The sequence below is a fragment of the Oryctolagus cuniculus genome, chromosome 7 (genome assembly GCF_964237555.1).
Source record: "Oryctolagus cuniculus chromosome 7, mOryCun1.1, whole genome shotgun sequence".
Lineage (NCBI taxonomy): Eukaryota > Metazoa > Chordata > Mammalia > Lagomorpha > Leporidae > Oryctolagus > Oryctolagus cuniculus.
In genome coordinates this window covers 61,189,719-61,216,684 of record NC_091438.1, presented here as the reverse complement: position 1 = coordinate 61,216,684, position 26,966 = coordinate 61,189,719, and the positions used below count along the sequence as shown (strand labels likewise).

Sequence of the window (26,966 nt, the reverse complement as noted above, 5' to 3'; positions counted from 1 at the left end):
GGAGACTAGAAGCCTGAAGAGGAAGAAGCCACGCCCACCAACTCTACCCCTCCCCGGTGGCCCCGCCTCCAACACCGCCACTTCCGCCCGAGAGCAGAGCGCCCGCGCGCTTCCGCCGCGCCTGCGCAGGGAGGGCGGGCCGGCGCGCCGGCGCAGTGCGCCCGTCACAGCCTGGCTGCTGCAGTAGGATCCTCGCTTCCCTGAGTGTTGGCCAGGGAGAAAGGAAGATGGTGCTGGATCTGGATTTGTTTCGGGTGGATAAAGGGGGGGATCCAGCCCTCATCCGAGAGACGCAGGAGAAGCGTTTCAAGGACCCGGGACTAGTGGACCAGCTGGTGAAAGCAGACAGCGAGTGGAGACGATGTAAGTACTGGGATGCGCGGGGGTATCCCCCGTGATCCTTAGCCGGACTGTATCTCTCGGATCCAGTCACCGCTCATGAGACCACGGCTTCTACTTCTCGTCACACCCCTCCCAGGCTGCAGCGGCTGCGAGACTCCTCGGAGTCCCCGAAACACAGCCTGGGAGCCGGGACCCCACTTTCCCCTCCGCCCGTCCGGACGCGGTCCTTTCCGCGCGTGCTCAGTGCGGGTCGCGGCTGGTGCGGCTGGGATGGAGCGCAGCGCATGCGCGTCGCGAGCTGTCAAGCCTTCCTGCCCCGCGGCGTCAGTAGAAAGCGGAGGCTGGAGGCTTGGCGGCGGGAGTCGGGGTTGGGGGCGCCTTCCTAACGCTTACCTTTGGTCCCTCCGCCCTTCGTGTTCAGCGAGGCCAGCGTGGTCTTCCTCGGTTTTGAGAGGACCAAAGGCCTCTGTCCAAGACCGAGTCACCTGCAGCACCATAGGTTCCCTCCACCTAGCTAGAAAGGGGACTCTGGAAGCCGCTCCTGGCTAAAAGCAGTGATCCCAGAGCTTTGCGGAAGGCCAGTCCCCTGTCGGGTGGGCCTGTCTTTTAGGAGGAGAAAATACTTTTTCCGAGATAGAACAGACAGGAAGGTGAGGCAGCAGCATGCTTGTAAATAATAAGGTCGCTTGTGATTTGTGGGAGCTTCTGGAAAGGACATTGGCAGAGTTGGATTAGAATCTGGGCCTGATCCGGGCATTTTCCATGAAGCTAAATAAAACCACAGAACCTTCTGCCTGTCAGTCTCTGCCTAGATTAACTGGCGTGGTCACTGATTGGCCAGATGCTGTCACATGTGATTCATTTTGTCTGATGCAATACGTCTGCAACCAGCTGAAAGCCAGGTTTATGACGGCACGCTGCAAAGGCAGTTGCTATCCAAGAGTGTGATGGGTTTCTACTGGGAAAATTGATTTTTCTGAGTGTGTCACAGTCTTGGGTGGCAAAAAAGCATTCGTTTAAATTGAATTGTTTGCTGATTCTGTCAGAGGGTACTTCAGAAAGTTCATGGGAAAAGAAATTCAAAGATAAGTTTATTTTGCTGCAATTTTTTTTAATCCATGCATAAAAGGATTTCTTTAAAACTTCATGGAAAAAATGCATACTATGAAGAAACTGCCTGGGTTTCAGGTTTTTTTGGGGGAATCAAAACAAACTTAATTCAATTTTTCTATGAACTTTTTGAAGTAACTCCATATGTCTCAGGCACTGTAATGTGATTGGTTCTGCGATTCCACACTTGAATCTAAACTTTGAGTTACAATAGAATTGAAATTTGCCACAATTTTTTGTTTAGAATAAAAATAGACTGAGCATTAGTCTACTGAATCAGAATCTGGAGTATCAGATTTTGTATTAATCCAGCCATTAGCCAGTTGCTAAATGAATTATGAGTTAGTTAGGTGGTCTCCTGTGTATAATGTATACATCTTTGTTATTTAGTGACATGTCAAAGGACAAAATGACCACAGATTAACTTAAAGATTTTAACTGCTTTTAATTTGCAGTTCTAGAATCAGCAGCTCCTTATTCTATAAAATAGAATATGTGTTCCAGTGAGCTGAACAGAAGAGGCTGGCTTTAGAGAGAAGGTAGGAAGAATGCAGAAACAGAAAAGTGGATTAGACATTTAGAGTTACTTTCCTTGTAAAGGGACAGGGACATAGAAACATAACCTATTGGTTAACATCCAATTACTTCAGGTGACATCTTGAAAGAATTAAAGGGTGAAAAGGTGAAAGCTGAAGGAATTTAAGTGTCATGCCATTGAAAGTGGCCTGTTAGCAGAGAACAACTCTGTTCCAGTAAGATGATGTGGAGTCTTAGCGTGGGTGACTCCAGTTTGGTTTTTAGACTGGTGTCTTGGGGTCTAGTGCAAGAGCCTAGTCCAAAAAAGTGGTTTCCTGTATTTTATTTAACACATTTGTATGAACACACATACACATAATATAATTACACGCCGGCGCCGCGGCTCATTAGGCTAATCCTCCGCCTGCGGTGCCGGCACCTCGGGTTCTAGTCCCAGTTGGGGCGCCAGATTCTGTCCCGGTTGCCCCTCTTCCAGTCCAGCTCTCTGCTGTGGCCTGGGAGTGCAGTGGAGGATGACTCAAGTGCTTGGGTCCTGCACCCGCATACGAGACCGGGAGAAGCACCTGGCTCCCAGCTTCGGATCAGCACAGTGCACCAGCCACGGTGCACCAGCTGTGGCGGCCACTGGGGGGTGGACCAACGGCAAAAAGGAAGACCTAGCCGGCACCACGGCTCAATAGGCTAATCCCTCGCCTTGTGGCGCTGGCACACCGGGTTCTAGTCCCGGTCGGGGCGCCGGATTCTGTCCCGGTTGCCCCTCTTCCAGGCCAGCTCTCTGCTGTGGCCTGGGAATGCAGTGGAGGATGGCCCAAGTGCTTGGGCCCTGCACCCGCATGGGAGACCAGGAGAAGCACCTGGCTCCTGGCTTCGGATCAGTGCGGTGCACCGGCCGCAGTGTGCCGACCATGGCTGCCATTGGAGGGTGAACCAACCAACGGCAAAGGAAGACCTTTCTCTCTGTCTCTCTCTCTCTCACTGTCTACTCTGCCTGTAAAAAAAAAAAAAAAAAAAAAAAAAAAAAAAAAAAAAAAAAAAAAAGATTATAACCCCAATGTCTAACACTGTGCCTGGTTCTTGGTAAACGTTTGATAAAGGTTTGTGGATCTGTTTAGGGCCTTTTTACGCTATCTGTGAAAGACAGTGTATGTGGTTTGTTTTCTTTTTATTTATTTATTTATTTATTTTTTTTTTGACAGGCAGAGTGGACAGTGAGAGAGAGAGACAGAGAGAAAGTTCTTCCTTTGCCATTGGTTGGTTCACCCTCCAATGGCTGTGCTGCGGCCGGCGTACCACGCTGATCCAAAGCCAGGAGCCAGGTGCTTCTCCTGGTCTCCCATGGGGTGCAGGGCCCAAGCACTTGGGCCATCCTCCACTGCACTCCCAGGCCACAGCAGAGAGCTGGCCTGGAAGAGGGGCAACCGGGACAGAATCCGGCGCCCCAACCGGGACTAGAACCTGGTGTGCCGGCGCCGCTAGGTGGAGGATTAGCCTATTGAGCCGCGGTGCCGGCAATTTATTTATTTTCAATTGAATGGCAGACAGAGAGACACTTCCCACATGCCCACAAAAGTCAGGGCCTGAGGGAGGGAGTCTGGAACTCAGTCTGGTTCTCCCACTTGGGTTACAGGGACCCAAGTATTTGAACCTTCACCTGCTGTCTTCCAGGCTATGCCTTAGCAAGAATTTGAAGCAGAGCCAGGACACAAACCCAAGTGCTCTGATTTGGAATGCAAGTGTCCCAAGCAGTGCCTTAACCACTATGCCAGATGCCCACCCCACAGTCTATTGTCGGTACATCTAATTGATTGATTTCTACCTGGCAACCCTTCCAATATTTCTTTACATTCAAAGCAAATTCATTATTTCTTTTTAAAGATTTATTTATTGGGGGCTGGCGCTTCAGCATTGGGAGTAAAGCTGCCACCTGCAGTGCCAGCATACCATTTGGGCTCTGGTTCAAGTCCCAGCTGCTCCACTTGCGATCCAGCTCTCTGTTATGGCCTGGGAAAACAGTAGAAGATGGTCCAAGTTCTTGGGCCCTTGCACCCGCCTGGGAGACCCAGAAAAAGCTCCAGGCTCCTGACTTCTGATCGGCGCAGCTCCAGCTGTTGTGGCCAATTGGGGAGTGAGCCAGCGGATGGAAGATCTCTCTCTCTGCCTCTCCTTCTCTCTGTGTAGCTCTGACTTTCAAATAAATAAATAAATAAATATTTATTTGAAAGTCAGAGTTACAGAGAGGCAGAGGCAGAGAGAGAGGTCTTCCATCCGCTGGTTCACTCCCCAAATGGCTGCAAACATCTGGAGTTGGGCTGATCTGAAGCCAGGAGCCAGGAGCTAGGAGTTTCTTCCAGGTCTCCCACATGGGTGCAGGGGCCCAAGAACTTAGGCCATCTTCTATTGCTTTCCTAGTCCATAGCAGAGAGCTGGATTGGAAGTGGAGTGGCCAGGACTCGAACCGGCATCCACATGGGATGCCAGCACTGCAGGCGGCAGCTTTACCTGCTATGCCACAGCGCTGGCCCCTGACCTTTCTTTTGTGATTTGTGCTTCTGGTGTTTAGTTTAGGAAATCTCCTTGTATTACAAGCTCCAGAAGAGAGTCACCAGTTTTTCTCCTGAAGTTTTATACTTTACATTTCATATTTAGGTATATGATTCATCTCGTATACCTAATTTTGGTATAGTGTGAGAGATAGGGTTCAATGATTTTTTTTTCATATGGAGAGCCAGTGCTTTTTTTTTTTTTTTAAGATTTATTTTATTTATTTGAAAGACAGAGAGGTAGAGACAGAAAAAGAGTTTTTCCATCTGACCTTGAGCCAGTGTTTCATGTTAAAAACACAGAAAACTTGGAAGGAAACTTCCTTAATCTAACAGTAGGTATTTGCCCAAAAAAATCATAGCTAACAACTTTCTTATGATGAAATTTGAATGCTTTCCCCTGAGTTTAGGAATAATATGAGGGTGTCCACTGTCACCATTTCTTTTTTCTTTTTTTTTTTTTTTTTTTTTTTTTGACAGGCAGAGTGGATAGTGAGAGAGAGAGAGAGAGAGAGAGAGAGAGAAAGGTCTTCCTTTTTGGCCATTGGTTCACCCTCCAATGGCCGCCACGGCTGGTGCGCTGCGGCCGGCGCACTGCGCTGATCTGAAGCCAGGAGCCAGGTGCTTCTCTTGGTCTCCCATGGGGTGCAGGGCCCAAGCACTTGGGCCATCCTCCACTGCACTCCCAGGCCACAGCAGAGAGCTGGCCTGGAAGAGGGACAACCGGGACAGAATCCGGCACCCCAGCTGGGACTAGAACCCAGTGTGCCGGCGCCGCTAGGTGGAAGATTAGCCTATTAAGCCGTGGCGCTGGCCTCTGTCACCATTTCTAATCTACATAATGATGGAGATTCCGGATGGTGTGATAAAAGCAATAAACAAAAATAAAAGTTTGGAGCAAAAGGAGTAAATCTGATTTCATTTGCAGATAACTTGATTATATATGCCATCTGAATCATTAAAATTGAATAACTTTAGCAGGATTATTGGATACAATATATAAAATTTAAAAATGGTATTTCTGGGGTAAGCGCTGTGGTGCAGCAGGTTAAAGCCCTGGCCTGAAGCGCCGGCATCCCATATAGCTGTCAGTTCTAGTCCCAGCTGCTCCTCTTCTGATCCAGCTCTCTGCTATGGCCTGGGATAGCAGTAGAAGGTGGTCCATGTCCTTGGGTCCCTGCACCCACGTAGGAGACCTTAAGAAGCTCGTGGTTCCTGGCTTCGGATCAGCACAGCTCCGGCCATTGCAGCCATCAGGGGAGTGAACCAGCGGATGGAACACCTCTTTCTCTGTCCCTGTCTCTCTCTATAACTCTGTCTTTCAAATCAATAAAATAAATCTTTAAAAAAAATGGTATTTCTATATTTAAGTAATAATTAAAAAGCATTGCATACGTAGATATCTTTTTAAAAAAGATTATTTATTTATTTGAAAGGCAGAGTTAGAGAGAAGAAGAGAGAGAGAGAGAAAGAGAGAAATTGATATCAATCTTCGATCTGCTGGTTTACTCCTTAAATGTCTGCAATGTTTGGGGATGGGTCATGCCAAAGCCAAGAATCTGGAATTCTGTCCCGGTCTGCTACGTGGATGCAGGGCTCCAAGTGCTTGGACCATTTTCTGCTACTTTCCAGGCTCATTAGCAGGGAGTTGGATTGGAAGTGGAGCAGCCATGCCCATATGTGATGCCAGCATTGCAGACGGTAGCTTAACCTGCCGTGCCACAATGTCAGCCATAAACCTAGAGATAAATCTAATTCAATCAGTTCAAGACTCCTACACTGAAAATTATAAAACATTGATGAGTCAATTAAAGCTAATGAAGGGATATGCTATTTTCATTGATTGAAACATTTAACATTGTTATAACATTTTTTGTTTTCTTCTATTCCCAATACCTAGCATGGTGTCTTGCAAACAGGAAGGACTACATAAGACTTTAAAATTTTTTTTTAATTTCAAAATGATTATAGATTCATAGGAATTTGCAAAAATAGTATAGGAAGGAGGCTGGTGTTGTAGTTCAGTGGGTTAAGCTGCTGCTTGGGGTGCCTGCATCCCATATTAGAGTACTGGTTTGAGTCCTGACTACTCTGCTTCTGATCCAGCTCCCTGCTAATGCATCCTGAGAGGCAGCAGTTCGATGATGATTCAAGTGCTTAGGCCCTTGCTACCCATGTGGGAGACTTAAATGGAGTTCTTGGCTCCTGGCTTCAGCCTAGTCTGGCCCTGGCTATTGTGGGCATTTGGGGAGTGAACTAACAGGTGGAAGATGTTTCTCATTTCTTTCTCTGTTTTTCTGTTGCTTTGCCTTCAAGTATATGAAATACAAAAATTAAATAAACAATAGTGCAGAGATCATATGTCCCTTCATCAAGTTTTCCCCATGATAATGCCTTACATAACTGTAGTGCAACAACAAAACTGAGAAATTGACATTGCCACAATCCACAGACCTTACTCATTTCACCAGTCTTCCATGCACGTGTGTGTGTGATATTATGTGTGATTTTATCACATGTGTACCCTTGTGTAGCTACCACCACAGTCATACGGAACTGTTCGTCACCACAAAGATCCTCCTTTTGATCTCTTTGTGGTCCAGTCTGTTTCCCTTCTGTCTAATCCCTGGCAATCACTAATCTGTTCTCCATCTCTTTGATTTTGTCAATGTGAATTAAATGGATGAAAAGGTAATTATATCATTTGTGCTAAAGTTTAAAGAGATCAAAGAGAGAACCTTGTTGACAAAACCTGAAGCATAGTTATATCCAGATGCTTATTTGTAGTTATTACTTACCGTCCAAAACCTTGATTTTTAAAATTATATTGCCCTAATTCAAGGGTGCCGCCATTTGATTATCTGAGCTAGACTGATGATGAACTGTGATACCAATATATTGATGTGGGCCAATAAGTTGGCTGTTTAGTGCAGTATCTTCCTCCAAAGAAACTATCCTTAAGGCTGTCAAATGAACATAATGTCAGAACAAAGGGAGTAACTAACTGTTTCTAGGACAGAGATGTAGCAACCAAGTTCATGGTAGTAGACCACTGATTGCCCTCTACCTGGATTCCAGTGCACAGCACATTATTCCTTTCTCCCTCCCTTCTTTCCTTTCTTTCATTCTTTTAAAAATCTATTTATTTGAGAGGCAGAGTTACAGAGAGAGAGGGAAAGACAAAGAGGTCTTCCATACGCTGAATCACACCCCTAAATGGCTGCAATGGCCAGAACTGGGCCGATCTAAACCCAAGAGCCAGCAGCTTTCTCAGGGTCTTCCATCTTCTACGGCTTTCCCAGGCCATTAGCAGGGAGCTAGATCCGAAGTAGGGCAGCCAGGAATTGAACCAGCACCCATATGGATGGTGACACCATAGGCAGAGGCATAACCTACTACACTACTACACTACACTGGCCCCAGCACATCTTTTTTTTTTTTTTTAAGATTTGTTCATTTATTTGAAAGGCAGAGCCACAGAGAAGTGGAGGCAGAGAGAGATGTCTTCATCCACCACTTCACTTCCCAGATGGCCGCAACGGCTGGAGCTTCTGAGCCTATCCAAAGCCAAGAGCCAGGAGCTTCCTCCAGGTCTCCCACATGGGTGCAGGGGCTCAAGGACTTGGGCCATCTTCCACTGCTTTCCCAGGCCATAACAAAGAGCTGGATCGGAAGTGGAGCAGCTGGGACACGAATGGGATGCTGGCACTGCAGACAGCGGCCCCACCCGCTACACCACAGCACCTGCCCGGCATCATTCTTTAAATGAGTTTAAAATAATTGAGCAAGCTATAGTTACTGAGTGTCTTTCAAGTTTCTCAGATGTGCTACCCTATACCATAGTTTCTCATGGATTTGTCATACTCAGAATGGATTTTTCTTTGGCATCAAATGCTGGGTTAACCTATTGTAGTCATCAGTATAAACCAACTAAATTAAGGGCTCTAATAAGATTTCACAACTTCATGAGACAGACCCTTTAGCTCAGCTTGCAGCTGGGTCTGGAGCTGAAATTAGTACTAAGAAGCCGTGTTCGGGAGAAGTGAGTATCTTAATTATGAGCATTCTTTTTTATCTTTATCCTTAGGCAGGTTTCGGGCAGACAACTTGAACAAGCTGAAGAATCTGTGCAGCAAGACAATTGGAGAAAAGATGAAGGTAAGAGAACTGAGTAACAAACACCATTGAGACCTTGCACAGGAGTAATTTCATCTTGTTCTTAGCTATTATTCACACAAATTCTAACTGTAACTCAGTGTCTTATGCTATGAAATACTGAATTCTTTACTGAGGAAAAAAATTTTTTTGAAGATTTATTTATTTGAAAGAGTCACACAGAGAAAGAGAGGCAGAGAGAGAGAAAGAGTGGTCTTCCATCTGCTGGGGCAATCAGAAGCCAGGAGCCAGGAGCTTCTTCCACGTGGTGCAGGGGCCTCTTGGGCCATCCTCTACCACTTTCCCAGGCCATAGCAGAGAGCCAGATTGGAAGTGGAACAGCTGAGACTCAGACTGGTGCCCACATGGGATGTTGGCATTACAGGCAGTGGCTGTACCCGCTAAGCCACAGCGCAAGCCCCAGCACTGTGGTGCAGCAGGTAAAGCTATCACCTACAGTGCCAGCATCCCATGTGGGCATAGGTTCAAATCCCAGCTGCTCCATTTCTGGTCCAGTTCCCTGCTAACATACCTGGGAAAGCAGCAGAAGATAACCAAAGTCCTTGGGCCCCCGCACCCACGTGGGAGAGTAGGAAGAAGCCTCTGGCTCCTGGCTTCGGATTGGCATAGCTCCGGCCATTTTGGCCATCTGGGGAGTGAACTGGCAGATGGAAGACCTCTCTTTTTCTCTGCCTCTGCCTCTCTGGAACTCTGCCTCTCAAATAAATAAATAAATCTTAAAAAAAATAAATAAATAAAAAGGAAAGAGGTAGAGAAATGGGAAATACTTGTTGACCTTATAGTGAATTGACTTCTGCATTCAAGTCAGATTCTTGTCACACAAGATATGTATTCTCTTACAAGAATACCAGTTCTGGCCGGTGCCGCGGCTCAATAGGCTAATCCTCTGCCTGTGGCGCCGGCACCCTGGTTCTAGTCCTGGTCAGGACGCCGGATTCTGTCCCTGTTGCTCCTCTTCCAGTCCAGCTCTCTGCTGTGGCCCAGGAAGGCAGTCTCCACATGGGAGACCAGGAGAAGCACCTGGCTCCTGGCTTCGGATCAGCGCGGTGCGCTGGCCGCGGTGCGCCAGCTGTGGCAGCCATTGGGGGGTGAACCAACGGCAAAGGAAGACCTTTCTCTCTGTGTCTCTCTCTCACTGTCCACTCTGCCTGTCAGGGAAAAAAAAAAAAAAAAAGAATACTAGTTCTACCAGTCGTGTTTCCCAGTTAATTATTGAGCTCAATGTATGGTGCCAGAAAAGTCATGTTATGGTGGGCTTCAGTCTTCTTGCCAGTTCTGTCATGATAATGAACAGGGTACAGACATGGCATCTAAACCTTGCCCTGTCTTTCTGTTAGCTGGGGGGCTTTTAGGCATGTTGACTCCTGAGCCTCCGTTTTCTCATCTGTAAGGTGTCAGTACTAACCCTCATGGAACAGAATTGTTAGAAGCAAGTCTTTTTTTTTTTTTTTTCTGACAGGCAGAGTGGACAGTGAGAGAGAGAGACAGAGAGAAAGGGCTTCCTTTGCCGTTGGTTCACCCTCCAATGGCTGCCGCGGACAGCGCGCTGTGGCCGGCGCACTGCGCTGATCGGAAGGCAGGAGCCAGGTACTTCTCCTGGTCTCCCATGGGGTGCAGGGCCCAAGCACTTGGGCCATCCTCCACTGCACTCCCTGGCCACAGCAGAGAGCTGGCCTGGAAGAGGGGCAACCGGGACAGAATCCGGCACCCGGACCGGGACTAGAACCTGGTGTGCCGGCGCTGCAAGGCGGAGGATTAGTCTAGTGAGCCGCGGCGCCGGCCAGAAGCAAGTCTTTTTAAGCAGAGTATTTGGCACAATGTCTCTTCTGTCGTAGTTGTTCAGTGGTTGGGAGTTACAGGGATGGCAAGTAGTTCCTGGCCTTTATTCAGAAAATCTTCCTGCACTCGCAGAATATTACATTTGAACTCAGCTTTTGCTTTGGTGTCCAGAATCATTCATTTTTTAAAAAGATTTATTTATTTGTTTGAAAGACAGAGACATGGAGAGAGAGATCTTCCATTCACTGGTTTGCTCCCCAGGTGGCCACAACAGCCAGGGCTGGGTGAGGCTGAAGCCAGGAGCCAGGGACTTCTTCCAGGTCTTCCATGTGAGTGCAGGGGCCCAAGGACTTGGGCCATCTTTGTTGCTTTCCCAGGCATGTTAGTAGGGAGCTAGACCAGAAGTGGAGCAGCTGGGGCTCAAAACTGGCACCATATGGGATGCTGGCACTGTAGGAAGTGGCTTAACTTTCTGTTCCTTAGCGTTGGCCCCCATTCATGTTTTTAACCTTTCTTTAAAAGTACGCTTTTAGCTCCTTAATCATTTTCTTAAAAAACATTAAATATACTCTATAATCTAGAAAGTAAGCTAAAAAATAAAGGGAAATTTTAGAACCCAGTAACCAAAAGGTTATGAATACACATTACACTAAACTTTATGATAGTCCGCATCCTCCTCTTTGACAGTATCTGTCACACTTTCAGCTGAGGAAACCAGGATACTCACACAGTTTTCTTCCGGTGGGACTCATGATGCTTAATCATTTGCATGTCAGAGGCCCCAGAATTATGTTAATTCTTATATATAGCTCTGTCCAAGTATTCTTTGGACCACATTTACAGAGTGTTCCAGCTATGCAGCTGTAGCAAGAACATGGGAGTGAGTGATCATTTGCAATAACATTCTTAGATCCAAGTTTACCTGTAGCTCTGCGGGGAGTGTCCACACTTGCTGTCCATTGGAATGGAAGTAGCAGTGCTTTAATTTGTACAGTACTTGGAGTATTCAGATACTTTCACAGACATAGTAGTTTGGTTTTGATCTTTGCTGCACACCTGGAGTGTAGATAGTGCTGCATAAAAGAAGGGTTGGGGAATAGGCTTAGGAAATTCAGGAAATTCCAGTGCCTGGAATCATACCCTGTGGTAGTTGCAGAGCAAGAAATCAAACTCGGAACTTGAGTTTGCTGCCTTGAGTAGCAGTCAAGGGGACTTCGTAACTGTCCTGCAACCCTAGGCTCCTCCTGCATAGAATACCATAACAAGAATCTTGACATTTAGGTCATTTTTTTCTCCTTCAATGATATATTCTTGTTCTTATCAAGACTCATTCTAGTATTTTCAGAGTTTTGTACCTTTTTCAAGCAATTTTGCTCTGAGCCACATAGGGTATAACGGTTACAATCCCAGCTTCTCACTTTGGTGTATGAGAATCTGTATTGAACTTAAAGGATTTCCATGCTTTACCTTTATTTATTTATTTATTTATTTTATTATTATTATTATTATTATTTTTTTTGACAGGCAGAGTGGACAGTGAGAGAGAGAGACAGAGAGAAAGGTCTTCCTTTGCCATTGGTTCACCCTCCAATGGCCGCCGCGGCCGGCGCGCTGCGGCCGGCGCACCGCGCTGATCGATGGCAGGAGCCAGGAGCCAGGTGCTTTTCCTGGTCTCCCATGGGGTGCAGGGCCCAAGCACCTGGGCCATCCTCCACTGCACTCCCTGGCCACAGCAGAGAGCTGGCCTGGAAGAGGGGCAACCGGGACAGAATCCGGCGCCCCGACCAGGACTAGAACCCGGTGTGCCGGCGCCGCTAGGCGGAGGATTAGCCTAGTGAGCTGCGGCGCCGGCCTCCTTTATTTATTTTGTGCTTTACCTTTAGAAGAAAAAAATTTTTTCAAGATTTATTTATTTATTTGAAAGAGTTATACAGAGAGAGGAGAGGCAGAGAGAGAGAGAGAGGTCTTCCATCCGCTGGTTCACTCCCCAGATGGCCACAATGGCTCAAGCTGCACCGATCCAAAGCCAGGAGCCAGGCGGGTGCAGGGGCCCAAGGACTTGGGCCATCTTTCACTGCTTTTCCAGGTCATAGCAGAGAGCTGGATCAAAAGTGGAGCAGTGGGAACTCGAACCAGCTCCCATATGGGATGCCGGCGCTTCAGGCCAGGGCGTTAACCCGCTGCGCCACAGCGTGGGGCCCCTAGAAGAAATTTTAACAACTCAAGTTTGTATGAGTTTTGCCATGGTCTGAGATAGCTTGTTATAATGGCTTTTGGCTACTTTTTTTTTTTTTTTTGGACAGCAGAGTGGACAGTGAGAGAGAGAGACAGAGAGAAAGGTCTTCCTTTTGCCATTGGTTCACCCCCCAATGGCCGCTGCGGCCGGCATGCTGCGGCCGGTGCACTGCGCTGATCCGTAGCCAGGAGCCAAGTGTTGCCTGGTCTCCCTTGCGGGTGCAGGGCCCAAGGACTTGGGCCATCCTCCACTGCACTCCCGGGCCATAGCAGAGAGCTGGACTGGAAGAGGAGCAACCGGGACAGAATCCGGCGCCCTGACCAGGACTAGAACCCGGGGTGCCGGTGCCGCAGGCAGAGGATTATTGGCTACTTTTCTGTAACTTTTTTTTTTATAGTTTATTCATTTTGTTAATTTGAGAGGCAGAGAGAGAATGACAGAGAGAAACAGAGCTCCCATCTGCTGGTTCACTCACCAAATGCTGTGAGCTGGGAATTCATCCAGGTCTCCCACGTGAGTGGCTGGCATCCTCTAACTACATGAGCCATCACCTGCTCCCTCCCAGGGTGCCCATTAGCAGGAAGCTGGGAAAAAGAGCAGAGCCAAGAATCCACCTAGGCTGTCTGATGTGGGATGTGAGTATCCCAACTGGCAGCTTAACTGCTAGGCCAAATGCGTGTTCCTTTGCCTCTTCTTAGTTTAAGAAGAATTTAAGTCTTAAAATTGCCTGGCTCTGTGCAGGGATTAAAAATGGTGACTTGGGGCTGTTGTTGTAGTGCAGCAGATTAAGCCACTGCCTGTAACAACTGGCATCCATATGAGTGCCAATCCAAGCCCTGGCTGCTCCACATCTGACCCAGTTCCCCTCTAAGGCTTTTGGGAAAGCAGCAAAAGATGGCTCATGTGCTTGGTCCTATGCCACCCACATGGGAGACCTGGATGGAGTTCCAGGCTCCTGGCTTCAGCCTGGCCCAGCCTCACCCCTGCTGTTGCCACCATTTAGGGAGTGAATGAATCAGCAAATGGGAGATCTCTCTCTCTCTCTCTCTCTCTCTCTCTCTCTCTCTCCTTCCCTCCCTCCCTCCCTCTCCCTCTCCTCCTTCCCCCTCTCCCTCTCCTTCTCCCTCTCCCTCTTTCCCTCTGCCTTTCAAATAAATAAGTAAATATTTTAAAGAAAGAAAAAGAAATTGTGATTTGGCAGAATACTGTAAAGAAGGGCAAAGAGAGAAACTGGAGGGAAGAAGTTCTAACCCTGGCAACACTCCTTCAGTTTTTTTTTTTTTTTTTTTTTTTTTTTTTTTTTTGACAGGCAGAGTGGACAGTGAGAGAGAGAGACAGAGAGAAAGGTCTTCCTTTGCCGTTGGTTCACCCTCCAATGGCCGCCGCGGCCGGCGCGCTGCAGCCGGCGCACCGCGCTGATCCGATGGCAGGAGCCAGGAGCCAGGTGCTTTTCCTGGTCTCCCATGGGGTGCAGAGCCCAAGCACCTGGGCCATCCTCCACTGCACTCCCTGGCCACAGCAGAGGGCTGGCCTGGAAGAGGGGCAACCGGGACAGAATCCGGCGCCCCGACCGGGACTAGAACCCGGTGTGCCGGCGCCGCTAGGCGGAGGATTAGCCTAGTGAGCCGCGGCGCCGGCCACTCCTTCAGTTTTTTAAGTTGCGCTGATTGCATGAAACTTAGTTCCTGATTCTGTGACCTGGCTCTGTGATAGCCCAGCTGTTTTCTTCCCCTTAGCCTCAGGACTGGGACTGTTCCTAGCGGGCAGACAAGGATTCACTACCTGGAGTCTGCCCCCAGGGCCTGCTTGTGCACACCATGCTGCTTCTGTGGCGGGTTGTAGCACAGAAGCTGTTGTAATGCATCTCTTGACTCCCAGGATGCCTCTGTGTCCAGGGAAACATGTCCTTCTTCTCATGTTCTCTATGATGTTAATTCTGTGGCCCCAGAAGGTTGATTGATTTGTCTAGGATCAAAAACTAGAAAGTGGCAGAATAGGGACTTGAATCTGGCTTCTGGTTTCCAGTTTGCTGATTTTCTCCTTTGTGTTGCATGTTTAAGAGAAAGTTAATGTTGAAAGTTTATTCTTAGTTGCATGGTGTATTAATTTGGTGTGTGCTTCATAAAACAAGTTTTTTTCTGTAATCATGTTGGATTTCTTCCTTCCTGCAGAAAAAGGAGCCAGTGGGTGACGATGAATCCATTCCGGAGAATGTATTAAATTTTGACGATGTCACTGCAGACACTTTAACTGTAAGTTATCGATCTGCTCCTCTGAGTTTTTTTCTTTTCTTTTTTTTTTTTTTTTAAGATTTATTTTATTTATTTGAAAGGTGAATTACAGAGAGAGACAAAGAGATCTTCCATCCGCTGGGTCACTTCCCAAATGGAGCAACAGCCAGGGCTGAGCCAGGCCAAAGCCAGGAACCTGGGATTCATTTGGGGTTTCCCATGTGAGTGTCAGGGGCCCAAGTACTTGGGCCATCTTCCGCTGCTTTCCCTGGTGCATTAGCAGGGAAGTGAATCAGAAGCAGAGCCTAAACTAGGACTCAAATTGCTGCTCTGAGAGGGAATGCTGGTGTTGCAGGCGGTGGCTTAACCCTCTGTGCCCCAAGGCCGGCCCTTGTTGCTTTGTCTTAATTCCTGGCCAGCAAGCACTCACACATGTCTCTACCCAGCATGATGGCAACTTTGAATTTCTGCCACTGGGAAATGTTCCCATCAGCTCTCATGATATGCTGTCTTTGATGTCTATTAGGCAGCAGAGAAGGAGAAGGTCAAAGGTAGAAAGAAAAAAAAGAACTGAACTATATTTGATTGTAACTCCATTTTCTATTCTTTATTTCCCAAAGTTATGGAATTTTTCTATATACTGTAAATCAGTACACCTTCATTGTAATGGGCCTGAAGCAGTAATTCCTAAATTTTATAGTCACTGAAGCCTTTCTTGAACCCTTAGCACATAGCAAAAATTTAAACCAAAAAAGTGCAATTGCTGTGCTTGAGGGACTGGGTTGGGCCTGTTCCTGTCAATCCTACCTATTAGAGCTCTCCCTAAGGAGATCAGAGCACAGTTTGAAATATCTGCAATAAGGAATACAAAATAAGCTTAAGACAAAGTCTCTTGTTCCTAATAAAGTTATACTCTTCCTAGAGAACAGTGAAATGTAATACAATATGGAACACGAAATTGGTTCAGTCAGGAAAATCAAAAAGTACAAATTAAGGGAAAGTTCTCTTAAGAGAGCTACAGTTTTGAGACTTCTGGTAAGTGTAGGAACAATAAGAGTAGCCAAAATGTATCCTTATCTGTCTTAAGATCCCCCGAAGAAGATGGGTTTGTAGGGCAGGACTATAAACAGTCTTGTAAAATCTCTACATCTACAGGTTCCTCTTCAGTGGAATCAGCCACTATTTATATGGCATTTACATTGTGTTAGGTATTATAAGTACTCTAGAGTTGATTTAAATATCCTGGGGGCAGGGCAGCATTGTGGCACAGTGGGTTAAGCTGCCCCTTGTGGCTCCCGAATCCATTATTGGAGTGCTGGTTCAAGTTCTGGTTTTTCTGCTTCTGATCCAGTGTCCTGCTAACAGATCTGGGAAGACAGAGGAAGATGGCCCAAGTATTTGGACCCCTGCCACCCATCTGGGAGTCCCAGAAGGAGTTCCTGGCCCCTGGTTTCAGCCTGGCTCAGACCTGGCTGTTGAAGCTATTTGGGGAGTGAACAAGTGATTGGAAGCTATTCTCTCTCTCTCTGCCAGGCTACCTTTCAAATACATACATACATTCATCCATAAATCTTTAATAAAGTAAGCACGAGGGGCAGGTGTTGTAGTATGACAGGTTAAGCCATTACTTGGGATACTGCATCCTGTATCCAGGTGCCTGAGGTCAAGTCCCATTTCTACTTGCCATACAGCTTCCTGCTAGCATGCTTGGAAGGCAGCAGAGATGGCCGAAGTACTGAGGTTCCTGCCACCCATGTGGGAAACCAGGATGGAGTTCCTGGTTCCTGGCTTCAGCCTTATCCATCCTGGCTGTTGCAGGCATTTGAGGAATGAACCAGCAAATACCAGATCTTTATTTGTCCATATCCCTCCTTTCTCTCTGCTATTCTGCTTTTCAAATAAATAAATACAGCTAAAGAAAGCATGCAGAGGGTTGTGTGTAGGTTATATGACTGTGCAAATACTTTGCCATTTGTATTAGGGACTGAGCATCCATGGATTTTGGTATTCTAGGTGTTGGAGAGTAGTCCTGTAACCAATTCCCCACTGATACTTAGGAATGACTTTTGAAAGTCTTTATTTATTTAATTCCTTTGAGAGGCAAAGAGACAGAAAGAAAAGCAGACAGAGAAAGCTCCCATCTGCTGGTTTACACCCAAATGCTAGCAGTGGCTGGAGCTGGGCTAGGAATATAAAGCTAGGAGCTGGGGATGCAATCCAGGTCACCCACATGATTGGTAGGAACCCAGTTGTTTGAGTCATCACCATGGCCTTCCAGGATCTATGTTAGCAGGAAGCTGGAGTCAGGAACCAGAGCCTGAAATCAAACCCAGGTACTCCAGTCTGGTACATGTGTGTCTTAAACAGATCATCTTATCCACTAGACTAAACACAACTCCCTCATTTCTGTTTTAATGCTACCACAAGGATTGTTCTTACAGGACAACAGGGTTAGGGCACCAGAATCTTACTCCCATACTGTCCTTGTCTCACTGGGTCTTGGGTATGGCCTGGCCTATTCACCTACAGAACCTGAAAGTCTCACAGATCAAAAAAGTCCGACTCCTCATCGACGAAGCCATCCTGAAGTGTGATGCTGAGCGCATCAAGCTGGAAGCAGAGCGTTTTGAGAGCCTCAGAGAAATCGGGAATCTTCTGCACCCGTCTGTGCCCATCAGTAATGATGAGGTAGGCGTCCCTCTTGCAGCAGGAGGCTGCCTCGTGGGGCCGAGGAGAAGTGAAACACTGGGTAGCTCTGTGTCAGAAGCAGCTTTGTGTATTCCCTCTGCCCACCAATTGCGAATTGCAGGAGTCAGATCCTTGCCTGATTGGGAAGTAACAGAGACAGCAGGTAGGAGGAGACTCCTGGCACAGAAATCTCTTCTAAATAGAGCTGCTGTCTTCTGCTGCCTGTTGCCCCTGGTAGCAGTGAGTCTTGTGGGAGGGATCTGCTAAATCAACCTCGCCCCCTCACCCACACCCTGCCTAGATTCTGCAGGTTGAAGGGAAATCTGCATGATAAAAGTTTCCTGCTGAGCCGGAGCTTCCCCAGCACAAAGCTGCTCTGAGCCCTGCCTTTGTTCCCTGACACCCCGACCACAGTCAGGCCCATCTGTGCCTCTTTCATTCATTCCCTGGTGAACGTTAAACTCATTGCAGTCTGGGCTGTGCAAGAGGCTGCCGAGCTCGGAGCCTGAGCAGACTCGTGAGGTCAGGTCCCTGAGCCCGCCCTCCTGTGGCCCTGAGACCAATGGGAGCCTGGAAAAAAAAAAATCCACATTCTCCTCTGTACCCTGGGCAATGCTGATTGTGTGGGGCCGGTTGTCCTTGTGCAGGATTTTTTGAGGAGTCATTTAAAGGGGTAAAAAAAAAAAAGAAAAGAAAGAAAAAACCAAGACTACTATAGCTCAGAAAAATCATGATTTCCAATTCTGTGACTAGATTGCATGTAGGAATTTGTAAATCATTATCTCTCTGTTGAGTCACAAATTCCCTTTTCTAGTTTCTGTGCACAGTGACTAGTGTTTGCGTTGGACAGCTTCACAAAACTTGGTTGTTCTTAGAATAGCGTTTGGCAAGATGGAGGTTGTAGTGAAGTCAGGGAGGGGAGGTGTTAATTAATTTTTATTCCAGGTTCTTGCTATGCACAAAGGTAAGAATTCTTAGTGCTAATATATAGAAAGTAAATTTTATTCAGAAGGTGAGAAAGTATTCACACACACGCACAACATGAGCAGGGCTTGCCCCGCACAGAGAAATACTGTCATGAGTGGGCAGTGGGCCCAGAAGGGAAAGGGGGTGGGAGAGGAGAAGCAGAGAGAGCAACCCAGCACCTCCTTCAGTGGAAGAGAGAGCTAGCACCTCCTTTTATGATTTGGGGGCTGTCTCTACAGACGTGAAGCCACTTGGGAGTTTTGTGATACCTCCATGTGATCTTAATATACATATCTGCCTGGCATCTTCCCCTTGAGTCCCAGTGCATCCCAGCAACGGAGGATTTTGACTGACAAGTAAAATAGTATTACACATGGGGTGGGGGTGGGGTGGGGTGGAGTGTCTCTTGTAAGTACCTCCAGCTCAGATCCTAAACTAGCTGCCTGCCTATCCTATATCAGTAGGAAATCACAGATCTTTCTCTCCTGGTCTTGTTCCATAGGATGCAGACAACAAAGTAGAGAGAATATGGGGTGACTGTACAGTCAGGAAGAAGTACTCTCATGTGGACCTTGTGGTGATGGTAGATGGCTTTGAAGGCGAGAAGGGGGCCGTGGTGGCTGGGAGTCGAGGGTACTTCCTGAAGGTAAGAGTTGGGAACCAGTGGGGAGAGGATTATAAAAAAGGAACTTGAAAACAAATTGCAGAAAACAGAACCTACTAGGGAAACCCATAAATCCACCACTTGTACTCGCCTTTCTGCAAACATATTGGCAATTAGATGCAATTCTCTCTCTAAGGCAAGAGAGTGCTTATCCGGATTCCATAGACAAAAGCCGCTAAGTGATCCTCCATAATGAATATGTTTTGCTGACTCAGTCAGAACACTGCCTGCCTTTAGGGAGCTCGCTATAATTGGACAGTCAGACAAGTAACAAAGACTCAACCCGTCTGTCCTAAGCCCTGTGGTATGAGCAGGCTGAGTGCCTTTTTTTTTTTTTCTTCTTTTTTTTTCAATTTGAAAGGCAGAAAGACAGAGACAGACAGACAGATCTCCCACTAGCTGGTTCACTCATCAAATGCCTGCAACATCTGGGACTGGGTCAGGCCAAAGCCAGGAGCCAGAAACTCAATCCAGGTTTCCCATGTTGGCAGGGACCCAACTACTTGAGCCATCATTTGCTGCCTCTGAGAAAGCTGGAATCGGGAGCAGAGCCAGGACTCGAACCCAGGCACTCTGATATGGCGTGTAGACTCCCCAAGAGACATCTTAATTGTTGTGCCAAAATGGGTCCCAGGCCCAGAGTGTTTTGAGAATGGGTAGGCGGGGACAACAAACCCAGATTAAGTGCAGCAAAGGGTAGGTAAATTCAAGGCAGGCTTTCAGAAGGCTATGGTAAATAATCTTGGAAATACTATACATACGTGTATATAAGTATGCTCTACATATGCAAGTGTATCCAGGTTTTTTTTTTTAAGATTTATTTATTTGTTTGAAAGGAAGATTTACAGAGAGAAGGAGAGACAGAGATGTCTTCTATCTCCTCCTGGTTTACTCCCCAAATGGCTACAACAGCCAGTGCTGGGCCAGGCCGGAGCCAGGAGCCAGGAGCCAGGAGCTTCCTCTGGATCCCCCGACGTGGGTGCAAGGACCCAAGCACTTTCCCAAGCACAGCAGCAGGGAGCTGAATCAGAAGAGGAGCAGGGGCCGGCGCTGTGGTGCAGCGGGTTAACGCCCTGGCCTGAAGCGCCGGCATCCCATATGGGCACTGGTTTGAGACCTGGCTGACCCACTGCTATAGCCTGGGAAAGCAGTGGAAGACAACCCAAGTCCTTGGGCCCCTGAACCCGCATGGGAGACCCAGAAGAAGCTGCTGGCTCCTGGCTTCAGATGGGCCAGCTCTAGCCGTTGCAGCTAACTGGGGAGTGAACCAGCACATGGAAGATCTCTCTCTCTCTCTCTCTCTCTCTCTCTCTGCCTCTCCTCTCTCTGTGTAACTCTTTCAAATAAATAAATAAATCTTTTAAAAAAAGAAGTGGAACAGCTAGGACTTGAACCGGTGCCCATATGGAATGCCAGCAACTCAACCCTCTATGCCACAACACAGCCCCTATTTGCTTGTTTTTAAAGATTTGTTTATTTGAAAGGCAGAGTGATGTAGAGAAAGAGAGAGAGATCTCCTAACTGCTGCTTCACTCTCCAGATAGCCACAGTAGGCAAGGCAGGCTGGCCAAGAAGCCTGGAACTATGTGTTGATCTCCCATGTGGGTGGCAGGAACTTGAGCCATCATCTTCTGCTTTTCCAGGTGTCTTAGCAGGGAGCTAGGTCAGAAACAGAGTAATTGGGGCTCAAATCAGTGCTCCAGATTGAGGCATCCCAAGCGGAGTTTAACCCGCTGTGTCACAATACATGCCTGAGTCCAGTGTTTTAGGAATTAGCTCCGTGTAATGGGTACAGCTGCCACCTGCAGTGCTGGCATCCCATACGGGTGCCGTTCAAATTCTGGCTGCTGCACTTCTGATCTAGCTCTCTGCTATGGCCTGGGAAAGCAGTAGAAGGTGGCCCAAGTGCTTGGGCCCCTGCACCCCCGTGGGAGACCTGGAAGGAAGAAGCTCTTGGCTCCTAGCTTCAGGTTGGACCAGCTCTTGCCATTGTAGCCATTTGGGGAGTGAACCAGCAGATAGAAGACCTCTCCATCTCTCTGTTTCCCTCTCTCTGCCTCTGCCTCTCTGTAACTCTGGTTTCAAATAAATAAATAAATCTTAAAAAAAAAAGAATTAGCTCAAGAAAACTCTTCTGTGCACCCTGGCAAATAATCCTTTTCCCTTACTTTAGTATCTTTAGTATCTTAAAGAGAATCCTCTTACCAGTATACCTGGGGGGCAGCTGGTTGAGCTGCTGCCTGCAATGCCAGCATCCAGTGAGTGCTGGTTAGAGTCTCAGCTGCTCTGCTTTTGATCCAGCTTCCTGCTAATGCACCTGAGAAAGCAGCGGAGGATGGTCTGAGTACTTGGGCCTGCCACCCACATTGGAGACCCAGATGGAATTCCTGACTCCTGGCTTCAGCCTGGCCCATCCCTGGCCGTTGGCTGCCATTTGGGGAGTGAACCAGCAGATAGAACATCTCTCTCTCCCTCCCTCCCTCTCTCCCCCCTCCCCCATAACTCTGCCTTTCCAATAAATAAATAAATCTTAAAATAAAAAAGTGTGCCTGGATAACATGCTGGGCTTGGTGTTAGGAAAGGCTCTCTTGAGTCACTTGTGTTGGTCCCCGGTCTTTGTGGCTCCTGGGCACTCTTATTCTATTGCCTCAGTTGCTCCGAATGTCATTTTTAGCACATGAATGTGATGGCAACAGGACCCAATAACAACCCTGTTTCTTCTTCTTCAGGGGGTCCTGGTGTTCCTGGAACAGGCACTGATCCAGTATGCCCTTCGCACCTTGAGAAACCGGGGGTACACTCCCATTTATACCCCCTTTTTCATGAGGAAGGAGGTCATGCAGGAGGTGGCCCAGCTCAGCCAGTTTGATGAGGAACTTTATAAGGTGAGTAGCCTGCATCAGTGGGGCGGAGTGACTCATTCTGACATCTGATTCAGGGATACACGACAGTGCTGTCATTGGAACTTTTTTGCCTGATGGAAGTATTCTTCCATCTGTGACTGCTGAGCACTTGAAATGTGGTTCATGCAACTGAGGGAGCAGATTGTTTATTTTAATTAATTTGAATTTAAACAGTCACATGTGGTTGGTGCCATTGTACTGGATAGTAAAGACACAGAACCTGTTTTATCTTCCCCTGGGCAATCTGCATGATGTATCTATTTAAAGCATACTCTTAACACCATGAGCTTAGAGAAGAAGGCCATTTTCGGGGTACTTAGACAAAAGGAACTGATGGAAGTAGCACAGACCTCATAGCCCCCTTCCCGTGTCCTCTCACTCCTGACCCAGGTCTGGAAGCCACCTTAAGGCAAGACTTACTGGGATAGATGTGGCTCCCAAGGCTCAGTCACGAGTCATCTCTGGGAGAGCCAGGATTCGGGTGCGCCACAGAATGTCAGTGTGGTCGGCTGGCTCCAGCACCAGCTGTAGCACCTGTCTGGGTCTGGCACTTGGAATTTCTAGAGCGTCTCTGCTGACAGCTGTCTGTCTGCTTCAGGACTTCTGTCAGAAGAGGAGACTGGTGCCTACGGGCCTGTTTACTCCCCAGACAACAGCTGTTGATTTATCTTACGTAGGAAGGGAGGGTTACTCATTAGAGCCATCTTTCCCCTGTCCTGTTGATGATGTCAGAGTTCTGTTTCCAGTCAGAAGGCCCCTGGAAACAAACTGCTGCTCTGGACCTGAGCAGTGGTGCAGCCTGGGCATCCCCTCTGTCTCCTTCCTTGAAGGAGGGGAGGGACGTGTCCATGTATCAGCTGAAACCCCTTTCACCTTGTCTCTGACCTCATCCCCCAGGGCTGCGTAATTATTAACTGAACTTTAGACGTGGCCACTGCAGGTGGGAGCTGATGTGGAAGATGACAGGAAACAGTAGTGAGCAGGTGCTCCTTCCATCTCTTCTCCAGATGCTTCTTGGGCCCAAAGGTCTCAGCAGGGAGAAATTTTGGCTGACACTCTTGACTGATAGAAGCCCCAGTTTATTCATTCTTTGGAGTGGCACTGGCCAGTAGAACTTCCTGCAGTGAAGCGCATGTTCTGTATCTGCACAATCCAGTATGGCACCCATCAGCCACTTGTGACTACTGAGCACTCAAAATGTGGCGTGAGCAACTAGTAACTGGTTTACTGTTTGTGCATGAATGGCCTCATCAGGGCCCAAATTCCCGCTGTCAGGTGGTAGCAACGTTGTTTTCCAGGGCCCCAAACGCTAACCAGTGGAAATTTCCTCCCCCTACTTTAAAAAAAAATTTTTTTTGTTTTTTACTAAATAGCACTTCACAAAAAAATTGGAGATGATAGGATTATAACCATTGGACTAACCTATGTCCACCAAGAAAGCAGAGACTGTGTCTCTTGGACTCCCTGACACTTGTTGATTAATCTATTTATATTGCTTAGCAGTACAGGTTTATTGCACAGCTGTTGGCATTGGCCATTATCCATCATGTATAAGTGTTTTGTTTATTAGATAAATGAAAAATGCTGTCTCTTATTAATTTGCATTTCTTTGATCTCTATCAAGGACCCCATTTCGGACTGGCCTGTCCCTTCTGTTGTCACCTCCCAGGCAGAGATTAGAGAAACTTCTTCCTACCCCATCATTCCTGCCTTTCTTGTGGTTTCGTGTTCCAGCTAGGGTTACCCTTCCTCCCTCTTAACTCGAATGGCTCCCTTCTCCGACACAGGTGATTGGCAAAGGCAGTGAAAAGTCTGATGACAACTCCTATGACGAGAAATACCTGATCGCCACCTCGGAGCAGCCCATTGCTGCTCTCCACCGGGACGAGTGGCTGCGGCCCGAGGATCTGCCCATCAAGTATGCTGGCCTGTCTACTTGCTTCCGCCAGGAGGTGGGCTCCCATGGCCGTGACACCCGTGGCATCTTTCGAGTGCATCAGTTTGAGAAGGTGAGGAGGAGCCTTCTGGCTCCAGCCTTTCCTTTTGTTGCCTGGATGTTGTTTGTGGGAAGGGCCCGGGAAGTGCATGGTCAAGTGTCTTCCTTCGAGTGTGGGTGTTAGGGCCATGCTGCCTGGATCCAAATGCCAACTCCACCACTTAGCCACTGCATAACCTTGGATAGGTTGCTAACCGTCCCTGTGCCCAGTTTCTGCCTCATAAAAGGGTGATAATATTGATAAATAGTATTTACCTTGCTAGTCCTGCTGTGAGAGTTAAACTAATAATATAGATGAAGCTCTCAGAACGGGAGCTGCCATTCAGATGGTGCACTCTCCGTATAAGCTTTCATTCTTACTGTCGCAGGACCGGTCGAGCTGAGCAATAGCATGTCTTGCTGGGAGCCCAGTCCTGCTGTCGGCCAGTGGTGCAGGAACAGAGCTGCCCTTTGCTTTGCTCCTTGAGTTTCTTCACCCTGATGTCTCCTTGGGTCCCTCTGCAGATTGAGCAGTTTGTATACTCGTCACCTCATGACAACAAGTCGTGGGAGATGTTCGAAGAGATGATTGCCACCGCCGAGGAGTTCTACCAGTCTCTGGGGATTCCTTACCACATCGTGAACATTGTCTCAGGTACAGGCCCTGTCATCTTTGCAGCCTCCCTTTCGAGCATCCCACAAACACCACCCTGGAGAGCTGAGCTGCCACACCAAAAAATCGCTCACAATCCAACTCGTTACCCGTGTTAATTAAAACATCACACTCTTCTCACTTGGGAGAGTGTGGTGATGAGAAAACCTGGGTGCAATTTCGCCGCCAGGATAGGATGTGAATTAAAGAGTTCCTTGGGCTTGCTAAGGTTGGCTTTCTGAAACACCATCCCTCCTTCCTGAATTCTGGGGCGTTTTCTTTACAGGTTCTTTGAATCATGCTGCCAGTAAGAAGCTCGACCTGGAGGCCTGGTTTCCAGGCTCTGGAGCCTTCCGTGAGTTAGTCTCCTGTTCTAATTGCACGGATTACCAGGCTCGCAGGCTCCGAATCCGATACGGGCAAACCAAGAAGATGATGGACAAGGTAGACAGCCCCCAGGGAGGTGGGAGACAGGGGCTTCACTACAGAGTGCTCCAGCTGATTTCTCTGCCCTGGGGAGTACAAACAGTTTCCCAGCATCTGGGAAAATCTGAGCTGCTCCTTCTAGACCAAAAAGGGAATCTGAACATGACTTCTCCCGGGTCTCTGCTGAGTTCCTTTAGACCAAATCCTGACTCTAGCTCTATTCTATAAGGTAATGCTAGCTTTTCTCTTTTTGGCTTTCTTTTCCTTAACTCCAGAGAAAGAATAATCTCCCTTTATCTGCACAGAACAAGTTGGAGGCAACGTCTTCCCTCTTCTCACCCAAGAAGGTCTGGGTTGTAAGCTTATCTCTTGAAACCCAATTTTCAGGCCCTAATCTTTCCACAGTGAGGGGCTTGAAAGGGGTTAAAAGGAGAGGCCAGCGTTAGTTTCTTCTTCCCTCCAAGGACCCAACTCTCCTCACAATATTGGGATCTTCCACTTGTCACTCAATAAGATGTGAGGCATCTTCCTGGAGTAAAAAAGGCAATAAATACCAAACAGTTCGCATTGAGAAAAAAGTTAACGATGCGCTGAACTCATCATTTTGGTTTGAATAGTTGTAGTTGGGGGAGTTCTGATTGAGTGGATGGTTTCTGGTCATCAGTAAGACCACTGAGGTGGAGTTTAACTTTCTCTCTGGGGACCCTCCTTTCCCAGGTGGAGTTTGTGCACATGCTCAATGCTACAATGTGCGCCACGACTCGCACCATCTGCGCCATCCTGGAGAACTACCAGACAGAGAAGGGCATCATTGTGCCCGAGAAGTTGAAAGAGTTCATGCCGCCAGGTAAACTCCCAGCTCAGCTCATCTTCCTCCCTGGCTCTGTCTCCACACCTTCTGAAGAGCACTATTCCAGACTTGCTTGTTCAGACCCAGACCCCAGAACTCTGCCTCCCCTCTGGCCTGGGCAGTGTGGGAGGCCAGGTTGAAAAGGTAGCTAGTGCAGCTGTGATGTTGAAATGCTGCTGAAATTCAAACTGGGAAGGAAAAGAAAAAAGTGGGTGCAGTGTGTATTCGGGTAATCTTGTGTTCAAATGGATGCTCGTCCTATTGAGTTCTCCCCCGGGGTCTTTGGGCTTTGACGTGGAGAAAAACAGTTCATTTGGATGACTCTTCCTTCCCAGGACTCCAAGAATTGATTCCCTTTGTGAAGCCTGCACCCATTGACCAGGAGCCATCAAAAAAGCAGAAGAAGCAACACGAGGGCAGCAAGAAGAAGGCGGCAGCAAGAGATGTCACCCTAGAAAACCGGCTGCAGAACATGGAGGTCACCGATGCCTGAACATTCCTTGCTCCCAGTTTGCCGGGCTTCCTGTCTGCTGGGGTCTCAGAGCCCGCCCAGGAGCCAGGAGGCCAGGCACCCGTTCATCACCCTGCCCCTTCTGACTGCCGTGTACAGCACACGTGTTCCTGTGTCTCCGCGTGGACATGGGAGCCCATCACGGATGACTGATGAAACCATGTAATAAAGCATCTCTGGGGAGGGCACAGGGCTCTTCCTCAGTCTTCTTCCTGGGGCCTGACCCCTGTCTCTGGCAGTTCTCCCTGGGTCTGACTCACTTCTGCTTTTTCTTCCAAATAAGGCTGCTCCCTTTAGCAAGTCCAAGAGTTTCTGAGCAGGTAGGTGAAGGCGGGAGGCAGGGTAGGGAGGGGTGGATTTAGTAAAAGATTCAAGGGGAC

General features: G+C 47.8%; 1 protein-coding gene across 2 annotated transcripts; it reads left to right on the top strand.

Moving 5' to 3' along the window:
• The first annotated feature begins 81 nt into the window (after positions 1-81).
• Positions 82-26,774, top strand: SARS1 (seryl-tRNA synthetase 1). 2 transcript variants are annotated; one of them, XM_002715808.5, is made up of 12 exons: positions 95-363; positions 8,617-8,687; positions 14,892-14,972; positions 17,481-17,639; positions 19,108-19,251; positions 21,999-22,154; positions 23,960-24,181; positions 24,673-24,802; positions 25,086-25,243; positions 25,501-25,572; positions 25,943-26,072; positions 26,411-26,774. In XM_002715808.5, exons 1-12 carry the CDS (start codon positions 228-230, stop codon positions 26,566-26,568), a joined length of 1,617 nt encoding a protein of 538 aa, XP_002715854.1. In that variant the 5' UTR covers positions 95-227; the 3' UTR covers positions 26,569-26,774. The 2 variants fall into 2 exon arrangements, with proteins under 2 accessions (XP_002715855.1, XP_002715854.1); XM_002715809.5 differs by lacking the exon at positions 25,501-25,572 and having other exon boundaries at positions 82-363.
• The last annotated feature ends 192 nt before the right edge of the window (positions 26,775-26,966 follow it).